We start from the raw sequence: 25,488 nt of genomic DNA on the forward strand, positions 1-25,488 counted from the left end.
CATGTAAGTACTGTATTTTACATTTATATTTCACTCTACATATTAGAATCTCTATGTGTCTTGAGCAGCTGGAAAGCTAAGGAACAAGAATCCCTTTGATATAAGAATACTCAAAGGCATCTCTACATGTTACTTAAAAACCAAGACAGAATCTGCTATCACAATAGTTCTTATACTCAGTTTTCTAAAAATATGTGTATATGCAATAATAATGGCTTCCCTCATAGCTCAGTTGGTGAAGAACCCACCTGCAATGCAGGAGATCCAGGTTCTATTCCTGGGTCAGGAAGATCCGATGGAGAGGGGATAGGCTATGCACTCCAGTATTCTCGGGCTTCCCCTGTGGCTCAGCTGGTAAAGAATCTGCCTGCAATGCAGGAGACCTCGGTTTGATCCCTGGGTTGGGAAGATCCCCTGGAGAAGGGGAAATCTACCCACTTCAGTATTTTGGCCTGGAGAATTCTGTGGGGTTGCAAAGAGTCAGGACATGACTGAGTGACTTTCACTTTCATGCAATAATAAACGTCCTCTGAGTAACATGTATTTATTCATTTAAGTGTTTATCCTGACCTCTCTGCAACCATACTGCTTCAACTCACGATACACAACATTTACTTGATATCTCCATACACACTGCCTCCATGACATTATACCAATAATATGCCATCTATGTTAGCAGAAGGTTAAAATCATGGAATGTGAGCCCATTTAATTTTTAAGTGTTAAGTGTGATACACAGAAAATGCTAAAGAAACAGGTTAAGCTGCTACATATGATGTTTATGGCTCGGTGGTCCTCAAGCGTAGCCCAAACCCTTTCAGGGGATCTAAAGGATCAAAACAGTTTTCAGAGTAAGATATTACTTGTCTTTTTCATTGTGATCCTCTCAAAAGTGTACAGTGGAGCTGTTCAGATGCTATGTGATGGGTGCTATCAAAAGAGACTGAACGAAGAGGCATAGAATATAATCCAGCTATCTCTATGAAGCCAGACATTTTAAAAATTTGCAAAAATGTAAAGCAACACTAATCTTCTAAATTTTTGTTTTGGAAAATACAATGATTTTTCATACAATGTTATCTATGTTAACATATAATTAGTTTACTATATATGTATGTAAATTAATAAATATTTTAATTTTGTTTTAGTTTTAACTTTTCAATACAATCAATTTTGATAGATAAAATTCACAAACGCATGCTCTTTCAACACTAATTTTTGATACCAAAAAGTTTAAGATACTATCCATTAGTTAATATATAAATAAGACCTTCTTTTCTAAGTGCCCATGAATCATTATCAATTAATATAATACATTAATACTGATTACCATTCTGTGGTATGAAGAGGATTAATTTTCATAGAAATTGCACGCAATGTAGGGTGAAATATTTACTAATAAAATCTGTTCAAGTTGTTGCAGCTTAGACTCCAGGGGAGAATTATCTTGCTTATTTCACTACTGGCTCATAAGGATTTTATATTCTTTGTTTCTACTTCTTGTTTCTTGCCATCATCACTTTAAAGCCTATCTTTACTGTCTTTAACATAGACTTTATCTTCTTCTCCTTACAGAAACTTCTTCCATAAATGGCCACCATCTTTCCTCAGTGGTATTTCCTCCCACGTGCTCAAGGAAGCCATAGTTCTTTATCATCTCTGAAAAATTTAATTGGTAATTCATATATATGAACGTCTGTCTTTATCTCAATGTTTAACCCATCACTAAGCAAATACAGGATTATCGAGCTCTTTCCTCAACTTGTAAAGCATGAAGTACTTAAGACTCAGATTTCAAGACTTACTGAAAAACTACAGTAATCAAGACAAGTGGTTCTGGTGAAAGGATAGATACATAAATCAACAGAACAGAATCCAAAAATAGACCCAACATATACAGCCAAGTGATTTTTGATAAATGTCCCAAGACAAGTTGGCAGGGAAAGGAAAGACTTCCAAAAATTGGTGCTGAAACAACTGCCTGGCTACCTGTATGGGAAGAAAAGTTAACAATGACCCCTTACCTCACATCATACACAAAAACTTGATAAACGAATCCCAGAACTAAATGTAAAAACTAGAACTATAAAATTTACAAAAGAAATCATAATAGAAAATCTTTATAACTTTTGGTTAGGCAAACATTTTTTAGATATGACATGAAAAATTACAATTCATAAAACAACTGACAAACTTTATCAAATCAAAAACTTATATTCTTCAAAACACACTGTTAGAACGAAAAGACAAGCCACAGACTGGAAGAAAACATTTGCAAAGCATGTATCTTAAGAAGAACTTGTATCCAAGATATATAAAGAACTCTCAAAACTCACTGTAAAGAAAATTCAATTTTTAAAAATGGGCAAAAGATTTGAATAGATACTTCAACTAAGAAAGTAAGTATGTTATGGCACATGAAAAGATACTCAACGTCATTAGTTATTAAGGAACTGCAAATTAAACTACACTGAGGTATCACTGCACACCTGCTAGAATGGCTAAAATCAAAAGACTGGCCATACAAAGCACTAACAAAGACATGCAGCAAATGGAACTCTCATACACTGCTGGTGGGAATATAAAATGGTACCACGATTTCTAAAACAGTTTTGACAGTTGCTAAAGTTATACATGCACCCACCAAGTGCTAAGAGTCATTTCACTCCAAGGTACTTATCCAAAATAAATCATATGTCCACACAAAGACATAAAAACAAATGTTCACAGCATTTTTATTTGTAACAGTTAAAGCTGGAAACAATCTAAAAATCCATCATCAGGTAAATGAATATGCAAATTGCTATACATAAATCCAATGGAACAGAATAAACTATTGATACTTGCAGAGACATACATGAATCTTAAAATAACTGTGCTGAATAAAAGATGCCAGACCAGAAAAGAATACATACCGTATGATTCCATTTCTATAAAATTCTAGAAAATAGAAACAAACAGAAAAACAGATCAACTGCTATCTTGTAGAGAGAGGGATAAGAGGGAAGAATCACAGGGACACCAGGTAACTTTTAAAAATGATGGACATGTTGTGGTAATGATTTTATGGGTATGTATATATGTCAAACATCAAACTGTACCATGTCAATTATATCTCAATAAAACAAAAAAATTTTGCAATTTGGAGTGGGTAAGGATTTATCCTTTGACAGCAAGAAGATCGAACTAGACAATCCTAAAGGAAATCAACCCTGAATATTCACTGGAAAGACTGATGCTGAAACTGAAGCTCCAAAACTTTGGCCACCTGATGCGAAGAGCTAACGCATTAGAAAAGACCCTGAGACTGGGAAAGACTGGAGGCAGGAGGAGAAGGGGACAACAGAAGACAAGATGGCTGGATGGCATCACCGACTCAAGACATGAGTTTGAGCAACCTCCGGGACATGGTGAAGGACAGGGAAGCCTGGCATGCCGCAGTCCATGGGGTCACAGTCAGACACGACTGAGTGACTGAACAACAACAAGGATTTCTCAGCTAAGACATAAAACAAAACACTATGAAAGAAAAAATTGGTAAACTGGATGCTATCAAAATTTTACTTTTTAACAAAATAATTTGCATCCACAATATATAAAGAACTCTTACAATGCAATTTGAAGACAAGCTATATAGTTTTAAAATATGCAAAAGATTTGAACAAAGGCATACAAGTAGTCATTAGGTACATTAAAAATGTTCAACATCATCAGTCATCAGGAAAATCATAATGAGATACTACTCCATACTCAGTAAAATGTCTAAAATCAATCTGAAAGGCAGTAATAATCTTCATGAATTTATATCCTTTAGGTTTCTTCTTGGTATCAAAAACAAACATAACTGATTTGTGTTGCAAGGAAATAATGAATGATTATCTCCATTTTATATGGCTTCCAAACCAGCATTCCTCTCATTATATTACATGGGCTTTTCTTCTTGTTTTTCTTGTTTTTTCTTCCTGTTTTCCATTTTCTACAGACCTACCTGTAATATATTAAGAAGCACTATGCTTATCTCAGTCTCCATTTACTCAAATAGTCTCATCTTTCCATAACCTGCATGGACTATGCTTTTTTACACAGCTAATCACTTTAAGCTGTCCCCCACTTTAAGCTATGCGGAAGGTGGGAAGGAAGAATGTTAACATACTACAAAGAAAAGGGTTCCTCTGCTTAAAATCTCTATTTAGCGACATAACCTTCCACAGAGACCTGTCCATAGCACCTATCCCTCAGGTTCTCAAGTAAGCCCTACTATGAGCAGACTAACCTTTTTTCCCTGCTTTTGTTGCCTTTATGAGAATCTTGAATACAAATAAGCACATAGTAAGTATTCAATATACATGTCAAACTCTGGACTTCAGAGCAGTCCAGTGGTTAAGACTCCAGGCTTCCACTGCAGGGGGCATGAGTTCAATTCCTTCAGGGGACTAGGATCCTGAACCCTGAGCAAAAAATATATATGTATGTGTGTCTGTATATATACACATACACAAAATAAACATACACATATATACGTCAAACCGAACAAAACTGAAGCAGGAGTCCAATTTCAAATACACAATCCTAAGGATATTCTGTTCTGCTATGAAGACGGGAATCAAGTTTTTCATTCACTACCAATGTAATAGTAAGGAAAATTCTAAACCCTAAAAATATCCTCTCTTGAAATCCTAACTCTTATCACCCAACACTGAACACATGCTGCTTTGTATCACAAACTTTTTGTTGAGTTTTGCCTAACTCATCAAGCCCTTTCTCAGTGTTGGCTCCATTTCCAGGGCCCTATAAGTCAGTGCCACAGCAACAGATTAAAGGATTTGTACCTGACACAAATTGTTTGCCTGAATTTTCTTCTTCAGGAAATTCAGTATTAGGACTAAAACAGTTTGGGCTGGTCTCCTGAATGAACAAGCTATGTACTTGTGAAGTATGGGATAGCCATGTGCCAGAAAAGCAAAGAAAAGTTGGTTTGTAAAAAATGAAGAAATACGTTACATTCAGGGAAAAGCAAGAGAGAAGAAAATACACTGCCTAGGTTCCTAAGAACGTAAGTTCTATTATGAGATCCAGCTATCTCTGGATTCCAAGAAATACTGCAGTATTCACCACATAAATTCCTTTACTTTTGGATATATATCCAGTGCTGGCTTCCTTTACTTGTAACTAAGCAAAACTTGACTAAAATATGTTTTACTGAATCAAATCATAAAATTTTTTTATCGTTCAGTACTATTATTTTACATTCTGTGCACTGTTGGTAGGCACAGATTTTATATTTAACACCTCCTTTACTGTGCCAGTATATCCAGTGATGCTTTGTAGTCTCTATTACCTCTGATATTATTTCCCTCCATGTATATGAATTCATGACAATTTACATTTCTCTACCCACCTTTTAAAAAACTGCTGCCTTTCAAGGTTTTTTCAATTTTAGATAATGTGTTTCAAAATTAAATCACTATTTTTCTATCATTTTTCCTTGTTTCCTGCATTGGTATTTCCCCTTTGCACTTACTCTTTAACAGTGTCTTCAATTAAGTAGAATATTTTTTAGCATTCCTCATTTAAGAGAAAGCCTCAAATTATGATAAATACTGATTAGCCAAGAGGTAGAATTTAGTGATTAAGAGCACTGACCCTGGAGCAAGACCTGTGAATGAAACCCAGCTCTGTCCCTTATTCACTGTATGTTTTGAGTTGCTTTTTACTCAGTTTTCTCATCTGTGACATGAAAATAATAATCACACCAACCTCAAAGAGTTGTGAGGGGAAGTTTAATTAATGTATTTTAAAATTCTTAAATGCCTGGTCGAGTATATTAGTAAGAATACCACAAAGCTAGCTATCAAAATCAATATTTCAGTGCAGTCGCTCAGTCGTGTCCGACTCTTTGCGACGCCAAGAATTGCAGCACGCCAGGCCTCCTTGTCCATCACCAACTCCTGGAGTTCACTCAAACTCACGTCCATTGAGTCGGTGATGCCATCCAGCCATCTCATCCTCTGTCGTCCCGTTCTCCTCCTGCCCTCAATCACTCCCAGCATCAGAGTCTTTTCCAATGAGTCAACTCTTCACATGAGGTGGCCAAAGTACTGGAGTTTCAGCTTTAGCATCATTCCTTTCAATGAACACCCCAGGACTGATCTCCTTTAAAATGGACTGGTTGGATCTCCTTGCAGTCCAAGGGACTCTCAAGAGGCTTCTCCAACACCACAGTTCAAAAGCATCAATTCTTCGGCGCTCAGCTTTCCTCACAGTCCAACTCTCACATCCATACATGACCACTGGAAAAACCATAGCCTTGACTAGACAGACCTTTGTTAGCAAAGTAATGTCTCTGCTTTTGAATATGCTATCTAGGTTGGTCATAGCTTTCCTTCCAAGGAGTAAAGCATCTTTTAATTTCATGGCTGCAGTCACCATCTGCAGTGATTTTGGAGCCCAAAACAATAAAGTTTCACACTGTTTCTACTGTTTCCCCATCTATTTGCCATGAAGTGATGGGACTGGTTGCCATATCTTAGTTTTCTGAATGTTGAGCTTTAAGCCAACATTTTTCACTCTCCTCTTTCACTTTCATCAAGAAAATTAGAGATACCAAGGGAACATTTCATGCAAAGATGGGCTCAATAAAGGAAAGAAATGGTATGGACCTAACAGAAGCAGAAGATATTAAGAAGAGGTGGCAAGAATACACAGAAGAACTGTACAAAAAAGATCTTCACGACCCAGATAATTACGATGGTGTGATCACTCACCTAGAGCCAGACATCCTGGAATGCGAAGTCAAGTGGGCCTTAGAAAGCATTACTACGAACAAAGCTAGTGGAAGTGATGGAATTCCAGTTGAGCTATTTCAAATCCTCAAAGATGATGCTGTGAAAGTGCTGCACTCAATATGTCAGCAAATTTGGGAAACTCAGCAGTGGCCACAGGACTGGAAAAGGTCAGTTTTCATTCCAATCCCAAAGAAAGGCAATGCGAAAGAATGCTCAAACTACCGCACAATTGCACTCATCTCATCTAGTGAAGTAATGCTCAAAATTCTCCAAGCCAGGCTTCAGCAATACGTGAACCATGAACTTCCAGATGTTCAAGCTGGTTTTTGAAAAGGCAGAGGAACCGGAGATCAAATTGCCAACATCCACTGGATCATCAAAAAAGCAACAGAGTTCCAGAAAAACATCTATTTCTGCTTTATTGACTATGCCAAAGCCTTTGACTGTGTGGATCACAATAAACTGTGGAAAATTCTGAACGAGATGAGAATACCAGACCACCTGACCTGCCTCTTGAGAAACCTTATATAGGTCAGGAAGCAACAGAACCAGACATGGAACAACAGACTGGTTCTAAATAGGAAAAGGAGTACATCAAGGCTGTATACTGTCACCCTGCTTATTTAACTTATATGCAGAGTACATCATGAGAAACACTGGGCTGGAGGAAGCACAAGCTGGAATCAAGATCGCCGGGAGAAATATCAATAACCTCAGATATGCAGATGACACCACCCTTATCAAAGTCAATGTTTAGTCCCATAATAATTTTTATACAGCCTTAAGTCAGTGAATAGCCAATGGTACTCTTCAATACCTGATGCTCAGAAGAGGAAGCCCTAGAAGTCAGTGTAAATCAAAGATTAAATTACATTTAGGATACTCTAGACCAGTACTATCCAACAGAACTTTCTACAACAATGGAAATGTTAGTGTGTTAGCCAATATGACAGTCAGTGGCCATGTGGCTATCAAGCACTTAAAATGTGGCTAGTGTGACTGAGGAACTGATATTTAATTAATTAATTTAAAGAGCCACATGACATTACTGGCTACCACATGAGACACAAGCTTTAGAAGATAAGCCAGAAAGTTCAAAACAGATTTTAGAAAAGTTTCTGTAATGGTCAAAATTAAGATGGTTAATTACTACTCTTCATTTAATTGGAACATGTCAGAACTAAACACACAAATTAATAGATTTCAATTACAAAAAGTTTGATAAATATAATGGACTATGATAATACAAGTTATTCCTGCCACTGTGTGGAACTGATATAAAAACATGAAACTGTATTAATTATAAATACGATAAAAATCTAATATTCAATGTCAGCAAGATCCTTAGCCTAAGGTCAGTTGCAAACCTCAACACTACTGGTAAATTATCATATTAGAGAGTACCAAATTAAGTGAATTAAGCCAGACAGAAAGGTAAATATATATCATTTATATGTACAATTAAAAAAAACATGTAAAAATTACTTAACAAAACAGAAACAGACTCATAGAAAACAAACCTTATGGTTACCAGAGGGTCGGAAAGGTATGGGGGAGGATAAATTAGCAGCTTGAGAATAACAGATACACACTGCTCTATATAAAATAGACAACAAGGTCCTACTGTAGCAAAGGGAACTATATTCAACATATTTTGTAATAAACTATAGTGGGAAAAATATCTGAAAAAGAATATACCTATATATGTATGCATTAGTGAATCATTTTGCTATATACTAAAAACAAAAACATTGAAAATCAACCATTCTTCTTAAAAAAAAATTTTAAGAAATTTTAAAAATAAGAATTGAGGGAAAAGGGGAAATAGAAGGAGGAAAGAAATTCTCTTCTACCCCACGTTCTTGAGCTGACAGCAAAGGATACAAATATGTCCTCTTTTGTTCTAAAAATAATGATCCCTTTTGCTTTCTACTATTGAGGGTTTGAATGCGTGCTCAGTCGTGTCCAACTCTTTGCGACTCCGTTGACCATAGCCTGCCAGGCTCCTCTGTCCATGGAATTTTCCAGACAAGAATACTGGAGTGGGTTGCCATTTCCTTCTCCAGGGGATCTTCCTGACCCAGGGCTCGAATCCACGTCTCCTACATTGGTAGGTGGATTCTTTACCACTGCGCCATCTGGGAAGCCCTTTCTACTACTGGAAAACACAAGAGAGGAAAAATTATGCCAGATGCTTTATGTATGTATCCCATGAATTCAAACAGGCCAGTGAGGTAAACCTTAACAACTCTATTACAAAAAAACTTAGGAAAAGTTAAGTAACTTACCCAAGATCTTATGAATAATATGTGGCAGAGATCTGAACCTGTACCTACCCGATTCTACAACTATATAGCAGAACTGCCTTAACAATACCAAATCTGCAACTAGAAACCAGGCAGCAAGAAGCCTTAAAATAAATCTACCCTTCTCTGGTCATTCTAAACTGCACAGTTATCAATATCAAATGGAGGGCAATGACAAAATGGATGGACAGGAAATTCATTTGGGACACTAACACACAAGCTTTTTCTGGTGCTAAAAATCCCTGTCTATTCCCTAACCTCATAAACAGACAGACTGGATCAATAATAAAAGGCATCTTTAAGGGAGAAGCGTAACAAAAAGGAAAAGGTTTAAGTGTGAACCATAAAAACAGAAAAGATAATGAAAGGAAAAATCTCAGGCAGAAGGTCAAAAACTACTGATACTTGAAAGTATTACTGATAACCTAGTGCCCTAGGCTGAACGCACATGTGAACCAAAAAAATCAGTCCTCATAAATGCTGGGCAATTCAGATATGCTTTAACAAGTCCAAAGAAATATCAAATTTTATTTTGCTTTAATCAAACCAAATTATAAAAAATCTAATGCTACAATATGTAAAAGTAGTATGTTACATACATATATGTGTTTACCTGTCTACATAAAACAAATGTTCAAGGAAAACTTTGGCTTTTTCAGTAAGCTTTTGCTATTACTGAGTCTGTACCTGGAAATAAAAAGGAGATTCACCTCAGGATTCAAAGCCTCTTATATAAACTCAGTAAGCAAACAGATTCTGCTAAATTTTTAAGATTCTACTGTCTGACAGAAACTATATCCATCATTACCTGAACTCTCACTCTTGCTATTCAAAACTCAGGACTTAAATAATGTATATGACTCAGTGGGGAAGGCAATGGCACTCCAGTACTCTTGCCTGGAAAATCCCATGGACGGAGGAGCCTGGTTGGCGGCAGTCCATGGGGTCGCTAAGAGTTGGACACGACTGAGCGACTTCACTTTCACTCGCTGGAGAAGGAAATGGCAACCCACTCCAGTGGTCTTGCCTGGAGAATCCCAGGGACGGGGGAGCCTGGTGGGCTGTCATCTATGGGGTCGCACTGAGTCGGACACGACTGACACGACTTAGCAGCAGCAGTAGCATAACTCAGTATTCACTATCCAGACTCCTACTATTCAAACTTAGGATATGAATGCAGTAGATTCAGACTGCAAGGAATATCTGTAACTCATATATATCACATGATTTATAAAATTAGCACTTTTTTAGCAACATGCAAATACCTTACTAAAATCACATAAACACTGGCTGCAGAACAGAGCTGAGAAAACATTTTTTAACACTGTATTTCTTAGTAGTTTGCTGAAACAATTTATTAAGTTACTGCCCCTCAGTTTCAAACCCGCATTGCTTCTTCCCCATCTGCCTTAATGATGCTGGAAGTGGAACTCTGCCTGCAAACCACATTTCTGCTTTACCAGCTGATTTCCTATAAGGGTCTGCCAAGAGGAAACACTAAAAATGGACTGCAAACCTGGAGAAGAAAGAGAAATACTTGTGCTTTCCCATCTCTTCTTTGGGCTTCATAGGAGCACTATCCCAGCAAAGGTTTCTTCACCCCTACAACAGAAAGTCTTCCCCATAGCAGTTTTTCTAACACTTATGAAACTAGTTTAATCATACCCTACTCAAAGACCCCAGCACCAGCCAGCACCCTTTCCCCAAATTTCTGGGTTTCAAACCTATGGGATTTCTATTCTGAACTCAATACAAGCGTTAGCATGTAGTACCTTCACCTTGGAGATCTGAATTGTTTCCACAGGACCCTTCCTCTAAGTCTCTAGGTTTCCCCTTTGGTGCCCAAGCTCTTAGGGCTCATGGCTGCTTCTGGAAGTATCTATCTCCATGATAATTTAAGTAGTTTTATTTTTATCCATTCTGTTATCTAGTTAACAACTTCAAATCTACTCAATGACTCTATTAAAGTCTCTGTTCATGTAACTGGTGTGGTTTCTGCCTGACAGAATCCTGATAAAAAGAAAACAATCTCGTTATACTGTAATAGTATATGATATTATTATAGTAACTTCTGTGAAACTGCAATTTACCTACACTATAAAGTAAAGAACAAAATGCTAGTTAAGAGCAATCGGACTAAAATTGAGTGTATTTAGCTATCATAACAAAATCTTTTGCAACCATTCTTTTAGAGAAAATTTGGGGCACCTTTTTTAACACACACAGTATCCACTGGAATAAAATTACATGATAAGACATTATCAACAATGGCTATCTCTGTTTTTCCAAATTTTCTATAATAATTGCTTTATGATTACTTTTTAATCATGAAAATACAGTGAGCATAATTTTTAAAATAATTCTAACATGCTCAAATTCAACAAGGATCAAATATCATCTATAGAAAACAATATTTAACTTGTTTACCTTAAAGGGCAGAGGAAGAGTTTTAAATCACTTACTAAGCACCTTCTCCTACCTAACAAATTTTTTAGTTGTCACATGATTTCATTCCACCCCCTATCTTTACTTCACGTAAGTAATCCACTCCCACTCTCATCTATGCCTACAACCCTCCCCACCACCTGCTTAACCATTTTCTCATTCCCAGCCATATGGTGGTTCTTCTCCAACAACTCCCACGCTTTCCTATCTTGAAGTTAGTCACCTTCTAGATATATAGGTAGCATATGAAAGTATACACAAGACATAAAGGTATATATACAAAGAGTTATGGCAAATAAGCAGTGTTGGTCACTGGGTTTGAGTTACTTTAAGACTTCTTACTCTACTTCTATTGGGATAGTGTAGTTAGAGGCCATTTCTGGCTTGGGAAAGACTATGCAAAAGCAGACAAAAATTGATTGCGGTTTTAAGTAATTCAGTTTCTCTTCCCATCACCAAAAAAATAGTCATTCTTTTCTTCTCCTCCTTATATCAAACCAAAGCTGGCTTTCAGTTAGAAAAATCAATGACAAACAATGGTCTACCCATATATCTGAGAATGTGAATTCTCTGCCTCCCAGATGGACTGGACCATACAGATTACAAAAAAATGAAAGATTAGGATAGAAGGATCCTAAGTATTTCAGCTCAAATGTCACAGAGCTTCTCAGTTTATTAACTAAATGCTAAATTTATAGCTATATCCATAAAAATTTGATTATAGAGTATTACACACAAGAATTAAACACAGTGAGCAAGTTATAAAATAATTCATGGTATCTCTTCTCTTTCATCATCCCTTTCAATAATATAATTCTATCAAGCAAAAAAAGTTAGGTATCTATTATTCCTAATCCAATGTCATATATAAGCTTCACCTAGACAGAACTATTCAAACAGAGGGATATAAAATCTCAGTAAATGACTTTAATACATGGTTAACATAACCCACAAACGAGTGTCTTTAAGGAAATCTATGATCAGTGGAAAATCAAAGTCTACAAAAATAACCTGATTTGGTCATATCTAAAGTTTTAAATATTCAAAAAAAAGGGTAAAATGATTCTTCCCAACATATTAAGCAGAAATCACTCTTAAATGAAATTAGTTCTACAGCAGCTTTGGAGATTAAAGATAACAGTCCTTTTTTTTTTTTTTTTAAGTTCTTTTCAAAACTGTACAGGTGTCTATTGTGGGGGTGTGGGGGCATATGGACTCCAACAAGGTAGAAACGCATCACTCCACCTATTTCCATTATAAGCTGGAAGATGTATTCTTAGGGAAATGCCAAAACAGCATAGGGTAAAGCTTTCCCACTGAGGAAAAAGGATATCAGCCTTAGTCTGATAAAAATTCAAGCATATGAAAACAAAAAAGGCAACTTTATTTTTCTTTTGTGGCATTCTAAACCACCAGAATTTCTTTCAAGCCTGAAGATTCCATGACTCCACATTAATGACTCTTAATAATTTTGTACCCCTCCTCTCTCTTCTGCCCTCCAAAGTTGGTTAATTCCAACTCTCTTTATCACTTGCTCTGTTCCAGCTACAATGACCTCACTGTTCCTCCAATATACAAAGCAAGGCTCCTGCCCCAGCACTTCTTAGGTTCCCTATGCCCGGAATGTTCATCCTCTACTATCCAACGAAAGGTTTGTTCCATCACTCTTTCAAGTCTTCGTTCAAATGTCATTTTTTTGGTAAAGCTTTCCCTGGCTACCCTATCTAAAATAACACTTTATCTCTGAATTTCCTAATCCCATTCTCTTATTTTTCATTTAGCTCTTATCACTATCAGTGTCTAACACTTCTTATTTTGTTTAATTATGCCTTCACCAAACTATAAACCCAACGATTACAGGATTTTTAATCCGTTATGTTCACTACTGCAGCCTCAGCATTCAGACAGCTCCTGACACTATATTAGGTGATCAATATGCTGAACAAAGAAATGGCAGCAACCACACATGGTAGCTAGCTGCAACACCACACGCAGCTGGTGGGTGCTGCCATCAACACTTCACATTCCAGTCTGAAAAATTTTAATAAACAGGTTAGATCTACGTCATGTTTTCAGACTGTGCTCTGAGAACTACAGTAATCCCTCAAGGGCAACTATGGGGGTAGAACATGGAAGTCTAAGCCCAGCATTTACCTATTTTATTTATTCACAGGATTTCACTTAAGATTTAATTTGAAGAAAGTATTTAGAAACTTCAAAAAAATACAAAACCACTGGGTTGAATACAACTTAGTTCCTACTTTTTTACATTTTACTTACTTATTGTAAATGAGGATAATTTAGGTATCCTGTTTATATCATCCTTTAGAAAGGAATTTCGATTATTATCTAGTCTTATTAAGCAAAGTATCTCCCTATCTCACAAAACAGCACTACTTCCCAAAACAAACTACAGTGTTTTACTGTGAACCTTACAGTGAAACTGATTCTAATATGACTTGACCAGCATAACTTTTAAAATGTTACATGTTCTAATAAAAAACAAAAAAACAAAAAAAACAGTACTCACCTTAATGAAGTTACAGATGGACAAGCCTGTCCATACAAACCCATCTGGCCACAAAGAGAATCTGAAAAGTAAAGAAGAGTTAGTTATCAGATGCTCCAAAATAAATTAAACTATAAATCAAAATATACTGAAAATGCTGTTGAGCAATATGATGAACTACATTAAGGAAGACTGACATACCAAGAAGCACAGGAAAAATAGGCACACTATAACTGTAACACCCAAAGAAGCTAAAAACTCACAAAATTTAACAAATTAAGCTTAGTTACAGATAAAGAGTCCAAATGGTTTAGTAGAGTGTAAGGAGATCAGTCCTGGGTGTTCACTGGAAGGACTGATGCTAAAGCTGAAACTCCAATACTTTGGCCACCTCACGCAAAGAGCTGACTCATTGGAAAAGACCCTGATGCTGGGAGGGACTGGGGGCAGGAGGAGAAGGGGACAACAGAGGATGAGATGGCTGGATGGCATCACCGACTCGATGGACATGAGTTTGGGTAAACTCTGGGAGTTCATGATGGACAGGGAGGCCTGGCGTGCTGCAATTCATGGGGTTGCAAAGAGTCAGACACGACTCAGCAACTGAACTGAACTGAACTGAACTGAGGGATTCCAGAGAGGTGCCTAAAGGCTACCAAACAGCTCAGCATGCAGGTCCCCATCCTCACAGGTTCCCATCTCCCACTTCATCTACCCTTCAATCAAAGCAGTGATATCTTTGTTGGTATCACAGAATGGACCTCAATAAGACTTGATTTGAAGAACAGTTCCACGGCTTAATTAAAAAGTTAAGAATAACATTGAACAGAAAAGGCTTTGTTCAAATTCTAGCTATGACACTGAGATCTTGAAGAATTACATAGCCTCAGAGAACCTCCCGGGGAAGGCAATGGCACCCCACTCCAGTACTCTTGCCTGGAAAATTCCATGGACAGAGGAGCCTGGTAGGCTGCAGTCTATGGGGTCGCTAAGAGTCGGACACAACTGATCGACTTCACTTTCACTTTTCACTTTCATGCACTGGAGAAGGAAATGGCAACCCACTCCAGCGTTCTTGCCTGGAGAATCCCAGGGACGGGGGAGCCTGGTGGGCTGCCGTCTATGGGGTCGCACAGAGTTGGACACGACTGAAGTGACTTAACAACAGCAGCAGCAGAGAACCTCCATTTTTTCCATCTGTAGCTTGGGGATAGTATCACCTAGATCTTTATCAAGAGATAAACTGCAGGTTTGTTATTAGAATTAAATCATTGAACAAATGTGAAACTATCTATTAGCACTACTCTCCAGTGCAAGGATCATTCAGTGTCTACAAGTAATATGAATGAGAGAAGCTGGAATCGAAGAGTATAATATGCATACAATTGTTTGCAACTAAAGAAAACAGGTTCACTCTAAAAGGATTGGCTCCTTTTCCAGTTCTAGCCAACTGCTGCTGAGCAGGATTGTAAGCCCCATACTGTTCGGGTTCAGTTGCTCAGTCGTGTCCGACTCTTTGCGACCCCATGAACTGCAGCGCGCCAGGCCTCCCTGTCCATCACCAACTCCCGGAGTTCACTCAAACTCACGTCCATCGAGTCGGTGATGCCATACAACTATCTTATCCTCTGTTGTCCCCTTCTCCTCCTGCCCTCAATCTTTCCCAGCATCAGGGTCTTTTCAAATGAGTCAGCTCTTCTCATCAGGTGGCCAAAATATTGGAGTTTCAGCTTCAACGTCAGTCCTTTCAATGAACACCCAGGACTGATCTGCTTTAGGATGGACTGGTTGGATCTCCTTGCAGTCCAAGGGACTCTCAAGAGTATTCTCCCACACCACAGTTCAAAAGCATCAATTCTTCGGCGGTCAGCTTTCTTTATAGTCCAACTCTCACATCCATACATGACCACTGGAAAAACCACAGCCTTGACTAGACGGACCTTTGTTGGCAAAGTACTGTCTCTGCTTTTTAATATGCTGTCTAGGTTGGTCATAACTTTCCTTTCAAAGGAGTAAGCGTCTTTTAATTTCATGGCTACAATCACCATCTGCAGTGATTTTGGAGCCCCAAAAATATGGTTAAGAACATCTAATTTTTCAAGAAAAGCAAAATATCCAAAATTTTATTTGAAATCTCCTAATTTTTATTTTCTAAACACTATGTGGGCCAAACAAAACACTGGTGGTTATCCCAAGTTTATAACTTTTATTTTAGAGGCTGACTCCACTCCCTGCATCTATCAATAATTGTCAAGAGATGTTCTACTTCTGCCAGAACAACAGAATAGATAGCTTGATCAACATGTCCAGTGAAAATACAAACACCGGATAATTTTAAACCTTTATATATTAATCAATAATTTGAAAGGAAATAAAGTATGATCAAGACTAAACACTAAGTGAAAGACGGAAACCAGAGAAGTATGCAGAGTACTGAAACCAGCTTTCACTCATTTGGCACTGCGCCAAACCCTGAATTTCAGCTTGCAATTCCAAAGTTTGTTAGGGCTCAAGGTCCAAGAGGCAAAGTCCAGATGTTATCCAAGAGAATCTCAACGAAAATTTCTTAACCTTGGCATTGAGTGTTGGTGAGGGACTGAGGCTAAAAGAGCGGTTCAACAGTGTCTTCTCAGATACAACCAGAAGCTGACCCTCACCTAGATTATGGTTTAAAAAGCTTCATACTCAGAATTTTAGAATGGTCCTAGAATGGTGTTATCTGCCCCCCAACCTTGACAGATGCAAATGCAAATCCTCTCTGGCAATCTGCCTTTGATCTAGGCTTGGAAGAATTCTCAAGGATAAGGTCCCAAGATAAATAAATTCACAATCAAAAATCACAAAACCAGAAGGAAACAAGCCACTCAAGAGTAAAATACAGTTGAAACATCAGGTGGCAGACTCAAAAACTCAGACTTCAGATATGGGAATTATGAGACTTTTCCCTACTGTTTTTATTTTATGAATGATTTACCCATTCTTATATTTCAAATGCCTACATGTAGATGAATTTCAAATCCACATCCCTATTAGGTATCAATCTCCTAATCTCTACACATAACTAACATTCTCTCCCAGAAATCCCAAATTTACTATGTCCAAAGCTGAATTCATCCTCTTTCTTTAAAGTAGTATTTCCTACCTTTAGGGTCCTTTATCTAAGAATGGCTTTCAGGTTTCTAGCCTAACACCTTTCTTTTTCCTTGTTAGAGGTGAACACTTTAACTCTTGATTTCTATGAGGAATGACTTTTAAACACCCCTGGGCTCTCAGGCCATTCCTCACCAAGTGGGTAGAGCTAACTCCAGGACTCTATATCCAGGATTCTGCAAGGTAGTTATCTGAGTATGACTGCCCTATTGACTCCAACAGTTAATCTAGACATCAGGGGAGCTGTCTATATTGGGTGGGTAGGGACAAGAGGACGTGGAAAGTTAGCCAGCACATTTGGCTCTTAAACCTAAACTACATTCTGCATTATCAGCTTTACAAAGAACAAAGGTAAATTCTTATAAAAGTTACCATATGACCCAGCAATTCTACCCTTAGAGATATCTATACTGCATATATAAATTATATATACACACAAATATATACATACATGAATATATATAGAATGCTCTTGGGACTATATAATATATACTCATATGATATACACTCTCCACCAAGAGAACTTAAAACATATGTTCACACAGAAACCTGCACGCAAATGTTCATAGCAGTATTATTTACAAAGTCAAAAAGTGTAAAGAAACCAAATGTCCATCAACCAATGAACACGTACACAAACGTGGTGTATCTGCACAGTATCCATATACTATGGAATATTATCCAGCCATAAAAAGGAATGATACACTGTTACATGACACAACATGAATGAACCTTGAACATCTTAGCATTAAGAAAGAAGTCAGATACAGAAGACCACATACTGCATGACTCCATTCATATGAAATGTCCAAAACAGGCAAATCTTAAGAGACAGAAAGTAGATTAGCCAGTAGATAGGGGGATGGGAGGAGGGATGAGAATAGAGAGTGACTGCTAACTGGTTTTTTTCAGGGTTGATAAAAATGCTCTGCAATTAGATAGAGGTGAGAGTTGCACAACTTTGTGAATAAAATCCTTTAGTATAAGATCACCAAATTTTACACTTTTAAATGGTGAACTTTATCTTTCTAATCTACTGCAGCCTTGATGCCTTCATTTCAGTTTTCTTCACTCTTTTAACTTAAGATTATTGCTCCTACATGGTGTCTTGAACACCAGTCAGGTTAGCTGAAAGAACAAATACACCAATATTATTCTCCCTACCCAGGCAAATGTCCAGAAACATGGAATGCTCACAGAAGAAGGCTAAGATTCATAGTGAAATCAGTCTCTTCCAAATCACAAACTCACATTTCTGAAGTCAACTATGTTGAACAATTATATTAATTCATTCAACTTCATCCAAAATTTATACAGTTTAAGTTGTTGCCAACAGTACCAACTAGCATTTTCTGCAAACCCTTTGAAAATCAACAAACAAGAAACTTTGTGTAGCATAACATAACCAGAGTATGGGGAGTAAAAATCAGTCATGCACTGATGCACAAACTCCAATAGAAACTACTGTATTACATGTCATCACTAACAGAAGAATTCAGAATTTCTTTTAATACAAGCAGTCATCAAGTGTACATTAAACTGAGTTACAAACTATTCATATCTAGGAAGCAGATGTTTAACAAACTAACAGGTGTATAAAATATATTATTTGAGAGGAGGAGGTGAAATGGAAGTATTTTTATTTATAAAGAACTTGTAACCAAGACCTTATAAAGACCTTGAGCCAAGACCTTGATTGCAATCCCAACTGTGATTTTGGGCATATTGTTAAAAGGGAAAAGTTATGCCTCAAGTTACTGTAACAGGAGCTTTAATGAAGCCACCACCGTGGCATATAAAAGAATTAAGTCTGTTGAAAATAAATTCTAGAGCACTGTAAGTCAAGAAAGCATTCCTTAAAAAAATAATAAACTTCTGAATTCAGCTCTATCTTTCCTAAGACTTGAAAATAAAAATTTACTAGCATTCATGAAGGAACAACCCTGTTGAGTCAGGTTCCTTGACTGAACATCGTGAATTGCTATACCATTACTCACAGGTAATCATTAAAGCAGTCATGGAAATAACCTGTGTCTTAATCATTCTAAACAGGAAAAATCTGCCAGAGGAAGGAGTAAAGGGAAAAGAATCTTGCTGAGTGAGTAGCAATCAGCTGTTCATCGCAGCTCCACTCGTTGAACCTAAAGGCAGTGATGCAGCTATAGCTAAAAAGCGAGAACTCAGAGTCACATGCTCTCAGAAAGCAAAATCATGTGAGAATGATCAATTCACCATGGTAATGTTAGAGGGAGAAGAAAGGCCAAAACTTAAACTTGGAGAACTCAGATTTAGAGAAGAGGAACAAGTTTTAAAAAACACCCTTGAGAAAACTGTACTGGAAATAGCAGCAAGTGATTTAATGGGGAAAAAGGCAAGTGTTACACACAGATTAAGATGGACATAAATGGAAAACACAAAACAGGCTTTTAACGGAAGATCATTTAATACTATAGAGGGTGGGGTTTGCAGACTAGTGGGAACAAAAATTAGACTGGAAGGGTGTTAAGAACCAGGAAAGAGTGAAATAAAAAATTAGCTACAAACTACATAAAATGAAAATAAACAAAGTGCAATAAGGTCAAACAGAGCAGAGAGGAACGGATTAAGAAATCAAGAAAGGTGAAGAACATATTAGAAAGCTCATCCATCACACTATATCCCCATTACCCTGTTTTATTCTTCATAGCTCTTGTCATCTGATACGACTTGATAATGACTTTTCTTTTACTGTCTGCTTCTGTCCCCCTAGAACGCAGATTTAAGTTTCTGTTTCAGTCTCTGTTATATCCCCAAACGCTAGTATGTAGTCTGCGGTCATATTTGTTCAAATGAATTAATAAACCAAGTTCCTCTAGATTGGAAAGAGAATAAACCCAAAAGAAGTACAGCTAAGATCTAACTGAAAATTCACCAAATCTTTTAAATGTAGTCTTTGTATCCATTAATTCTCTCTGCCTCTGAAGCAAATAATTTAAGACAAATTCACAGTTAGAAGAACAAGTTGGGTATCCAGAATATATAAAGGACCCTTACAACTCAACAAAAACAACCCAAGTTAAAAACGCCCAAAGATTTGGAGACAGAGCAAAGGGGTAGAGCATTTGACTGTAAAAAAAGAAAAAATGGGCAGAGACTTGAATACGTATTTCTTAAAAAAACATATTAAAATGTCCGATAAGACGAAAAGATGTTCAAAATAATTAGTTATTAGGGAAATGCATATCAGAATCACACTACTACTTCATCTAGGTAATCAGATACTAAGTAATCAGATATTACTTCAGCTAGGATGGCTATAATAAAAAAAAAAACAGACAATAACAAAAGTTGCAAAGATTTGAAGAAACTGAAGCTCTCATACACTGGCAGTGGAAATGTAAACAGTGCAGCCACTCTGGAAAACAGTCTGGCAGTTTGTCAAAAAGTTAAACATCGAGTAACCATATAACACAGCCATTCTACAGGGAATATACCCATGAAATGAAAACATACCACCACAGAAAAATCTATACACAAATGTTCATAGCAGCATTAAATAACAGTAAAATAGTGGAAACAACCCAAGTGCCCAATAACTGATGAATGGATAAGTAAGATGTTATAATCATACAGCAGAATACTGTTTGCCAATAAAAAGGAATGGTACATGCTATGACATAAATGACCCGTGAAAACATACTAAGTGAAAGAAGCCAGTAACTAGACTATATATTACACGATTCCATTTATATCAGATGTCCAAACGAGACAAATTAGATTATGGGTTAGTAGCGACTTAGCAGCAGCAGCAGCAGCAGCAGAGCTAGGGAGGCAGGTGGCCTTGGTAGGCAGATGGTAAAGAATCCGCCTGCAATGAGGGAGACCTAGGTTTGATCCCTGGGTTGGGTAGATCCCCTGGCGGAAGGCATGGCAAGCCACTCAGTATTCTTGCCTAGAGAATCCCCATGGACAGAGGAGCCTGGTGGGCTACAGTCCATGGAGTGGAAGAGTTGAACACAACTGAGTGACTAAGCACAGAGAGGCAGGTAAAGTGGACTTACTGCTAATAAGTGTGGGGCTTGTTTTAGAGGGAGAGGAAAACATACACAACCCTACGAAAATGTTTAGAAAAAATTGAATTTTACACTTTAAATAGGTATATTGTATGGTATGTGAATTTTATCTCAATAAAGCTGGGGGGGGGTCCTTTGTGTTTTTTCCTAAGTTTCTTAAACTTGCTCACAAGTTTAAGCACACATTCACACACAAATATTGTCTTGTTCTGTAAGTTCCTGCTTCTTTCCCCACTGGTGCCATAGGAAACTCCCCTCCCCCCCACCCTATTCCACAAAATGGAAAAGGGGAGAGTAAAAGTAATGACTTCATCAGAAAGCAACTCTATTATAGCAATTACTTTGAAATCTATAACCCCTTCAACCATTAGTGGTTCAGGAAAGTTCGTTTTCTGGTGGTCTCCACCATTTCCAAACCACACACTAATTAAACATGTTTAACAAAGATACACTTGGGTATACATCCGTATAAACCCTGAAAAAATGCTATAGGAAACCACTCTAACATTACCTATAAAACAACTACTTAGGCTATACCACCTCTCCTAAAAAAAAAAAAAAAAAACAAAACAAAAACTAGGGCAAGGTGTTGTTATTCTCTAATAACAGAAGATGAAAAAAAGAAGGCAAACCAACAATCAGCTTCGGCTTTACAAGACTGTTTTAGAAGTAGGAAGTGTAAATATGAACTGTCTCTTTACCCTCTATAGCGTAGGATTAGTGTCAATAAAACAGGTGGTAAATGTGGGGGAGGGGAGCTTCTTGGCTAAACATCACAGAATTATAACTTCTTCCAAATCCCTAAATTTATGTAAACAGATCACAGGCCTTCCTCTTCAAACCAAATCATAACCCAAGTAAATAACACAGGATTCTATTTCTGGGTCTGTTATTAACTCACTGGATAATCTTGAAACTTCAGTCTGTCTACTTTGCTCAATAACTTAACCACAATTTCCGGTCCCAAAATCAAATCATGTGGTCTAATAAAGAATGTTTCCCCAATTTGTAGATTTACTTTCATGAAAAATCTGACAAAGGTATATGAAACTAAATCATATTATATGTTTAAATCTTTAAAGAATATACAAGAAATATGAAAAAAATTCTAAAGACCTGTTCACTCCAAAAACGTTGAACTCTTTCATTTTAAACTTCTAAAGGTATTCACTAAACAGAGAAAGAAGAAGCTCTCAGAGGACTGAACAGTTTTGAGGCTTTAAATTTATGCTCAGTTATATTTAGAAAACCAAGATGCCACCTCTCTGGATCCCGTATCTTTATCTCAGGCATTTGATTCATGTGCTTCGCCTGGTATAATTCAAAGCAAGAGATCCACCATACTCCTGAAACGTAAATTGAACACATCGGAACATCATGACTGTTAGAGGAATGAGACACTGTACTACACCTGGGAAAGATGGGAAGCTATAGTCTCCACTGCTACAGCTTTTTCACAAAAGAAGAATTGCCTGTCTGGTCCCCAAAGCCAGTCAACAAACCACTGCCAACTTTTAAGAATCGTTTCTATCCTATTCCTGGAAATCCTGATTCAAGAGTCTAGGGTGAAACCTAGGAAATCTATTAATTACAAGTATCTGGTGATTCTGGTTGCACAGCTTAATTCAGGAACTACTGCTTTAGGACTGGGATAGCAGAAAGGTTTCCTATCACTTGCCAATTATGTTCAATAGGTAGTAGTTGCCTAAAGTGCTACAATGAGAATGTCATGTCTTAAAAAAACAAGAAATTAGTAGTTCGCCATGGACACGGTGATCGGGAAGTGATAACATGCAAACCATGTATCTGCCATCGTGACTCAGATCACTGACCGAATGGGCTTTTTTTAAGGAGGCTTCTGGGTAAGAGATCCAGAATTGGATTATTTACTTTTAACTGGCAGAAGCTCTCTCCGGGAAGGTAATAGGCAGTAAGAGCAGGCCCACCAACATGTGTGCCAGAACTCTTCAAAAGTAATTATAAAGCTTTCCAATAATATACAAAGATTTTTGCTCTCAAAATGTCTATAATCTTGCTTGAGAAATGAAAATTTCTACATGACAATATACACTTGGTCTTAAAAAAAAAAAAAAAGGTATTTGTGCTTTGAGGAGTTTCACTTTAGGTAAAGGTGAGAATTAGTGGAGCACTGACTGCCAGGCCTGAAACAGTATAGTTTAGTTTGAATCAAGAGACAAAAATCAACTGTGGGTTTCTGATCAGGACATGACTGAAGTAATGTCCACTAGCAGCATTTACCATGAAAATAAATGGGAGGTTATATAATCAAGGCATGCTCCATGTAAAGACAAATAATCTCTTTCCTATTGTTCCTGTATGTACCTGTCTCTGCCACTGGATTGCAGGCCTCCTAGTAGGCCAGGGACATGTCAAGTTAACCATTCTACCTGCCGTAATCCTGAGCACATATTTTGTACGTAATAGTCCAAAACGTTTACTAAATTGCTATAAATGAAGTAAAACTCTTACAGCTATTTCCAAAATAATAGTAACAGAACTTGGTACAGAAACGTGAAAATCCAAAGAAGTGGACAGAATGAAATTATGCCAAAAAGAAAGGGGGGAACTCAGGTTAAGAGAAACAACAAACAATAACAACTAAATGTAATGTGTAGACCTAGTCCGAATCCTGATTCAATTAAAAACTGTAAAAAGACACAATCAAGGATATTTTTACTATGAACTGACACTGGACAACACTAATAGGAAATACGGCTAATTCTGTTAGCTACAATAGCAGCACATGGTTATGTAAGAAAATGTCTATATTTTTTAGACATGCATACTAAGCTTTGTAGGGGTGAAAAGACAATGTCTACAATTTTCTTTAAAATACTCAAGCAAAAGAGAAAAAAGGAAAAAAGGCAGTTGAGGCATATATGGCCAACAGCTTAATAATTATTAAATCTGTAACAGGTATAGGGGGATTCGTTACATCTTATCTAGCTTTGAGTGCACTCAGCAGTACAGCTGGACTTTAATGTTACTCCAGCAGCACTGTACAATCAACTCTTTTTCTTTTTTTCCTCACATTTCAGGAAGCTTAAGAATGACTAGTACTTCTGAGAAAACAGCCTAGACTCAATCAGGAAAAAAAAAGGGGGGGGTGGCATTCATTTGTTAGCTCTACTAATAGGAAATCTCTCTGAATTGACTCAAAGAACTTCTTGTAAATTAATATGAGGACTGAGTATGAGCCAAGACAGTGACTCAGCTGCTGAAAAGAAAATACAATCTTAGGGTTCATTAGAAGAACAGTATCGAGATCAGGGAGGTAGCAGTCCCATTCACTCTTCACTGGTTAGTTCACAAGTGGAATATTGTATTCTGAGTACCACATTTTAAGAACACTTAGGAGCTAGAAAGTTTGGAGGGAGGGATATCAGACTGGCAAGGAGTTTAGAAGCCAAATGTCAAATGTAGAATGACTGAAGAAAATGGGTGTGTTTAGCTTGAAAAAAAAAAACAAACACTTTCCAGCCTTCCATGTCAGCTCTAACATAGAGACCCCAGTATAATATTTTCCAGAGGGTTTTAAAAATTGTTAACAGGCATTCCATAATCAAGAAAGTTTGAGTCAAATACTTTTCTAAGGGACTTTAGCAAAATATTCTATATCCTAGAGCACTTTATGACTCAAGAAATTCTGTATTTCCCAAATGTAACCATTCATTCAACAAATATTTACTGAGCCCCTATTACCTGCCAACACTTCTCCAGGCACTGAGAATACAATAATGAACGTTTTCAATATCCTTGAGAACAGTTTGTGAAACAGCCAGGCTGAGCCTTCTTGCTACTTCTCTAACTTGCATTGTTTCTCCTCACCTCTAGATTTCTAATTATGTGCTCACAGTAGACTACCCTCTCATTATCTTATTTCAAACATTATTGTTTCCAAGAAGCTTTCCAGGTCATAAGCAAAAACCACCCTTTTCAACAAAACCCTGACTCTTTCTCTACATCAGTTCTTTGAGAAGAGACTATGCCTCTTAACTACCTTTGGATCTCTCACAATGCCCGGAACCATGTCTTGAATGTGTAGGTGCTGAAAAAATATTTGCTGAATGAATAATCACATTCAAATATTTAAAGAGTTATCTTGTTAAAGAAGGCAAACTAGGTCTCCAATGTTGCACAGAGAAGGAGAAGGAAAAAGAGATGAAGTTAGAAGCAAATTTTGCCCCAATTAGAGCTAGTAACAAACAAGTTACCTTTCA

The 25,488-nt window shown here is 37.2% G+C and overlaps 1 protein-coding gene across 17 annotated transcripts in view; it reads right to left on the reverse strand.

Annotated features, from left to right (window-relative positions):
- FOXJ3 (forkhead box J3) overlaps nt 1-25,488 on the reverse strand; it is a 127,229-nt gene that overhangs the window by 90,234 nt on the left and 11,507 nt on the right. For 11 of the 17 annotated variants that reach the window (XM_086382346.1, XM_086382398.1, XM_086382314.1 and 8 more), the window contains exon 2: nt 14,067-14,127. In XM_086382346.1, coding sequence (XP_086238472.1) covers nt 14,067-14,110 — 44 coding nt within the window. In that variant the 5' untranslated portion in view covers nt 14,111-14,127. Of the gene's footprint in view, nt 1-248; nt 377-2,915; nt 2,941-14,066; nt 14,128-25,488 lie in introns of those variants that run through there. The other 6 variants (XM_086382409.1, XM_086382357.1, XM_086382420.1 and 3 more) reach the window with 4 other exon arrangements.

Source organism: Bos grunniens, chromosome 3, assembly GCF_055505025.1.
Source record: "Bos grunniens cultivar Pamir isolate PY7600 chromosome 3, Bosgru_T2T1.0, whole genome shotgun sequence".
In the NCBI taxonomy this organism is placed as follows: domain Eukaryota; kingdom Metazoa; phylum Chordata; class Mammalia; order Artiodactyla; family Bovidae; genus Bos; species Bos grunniens.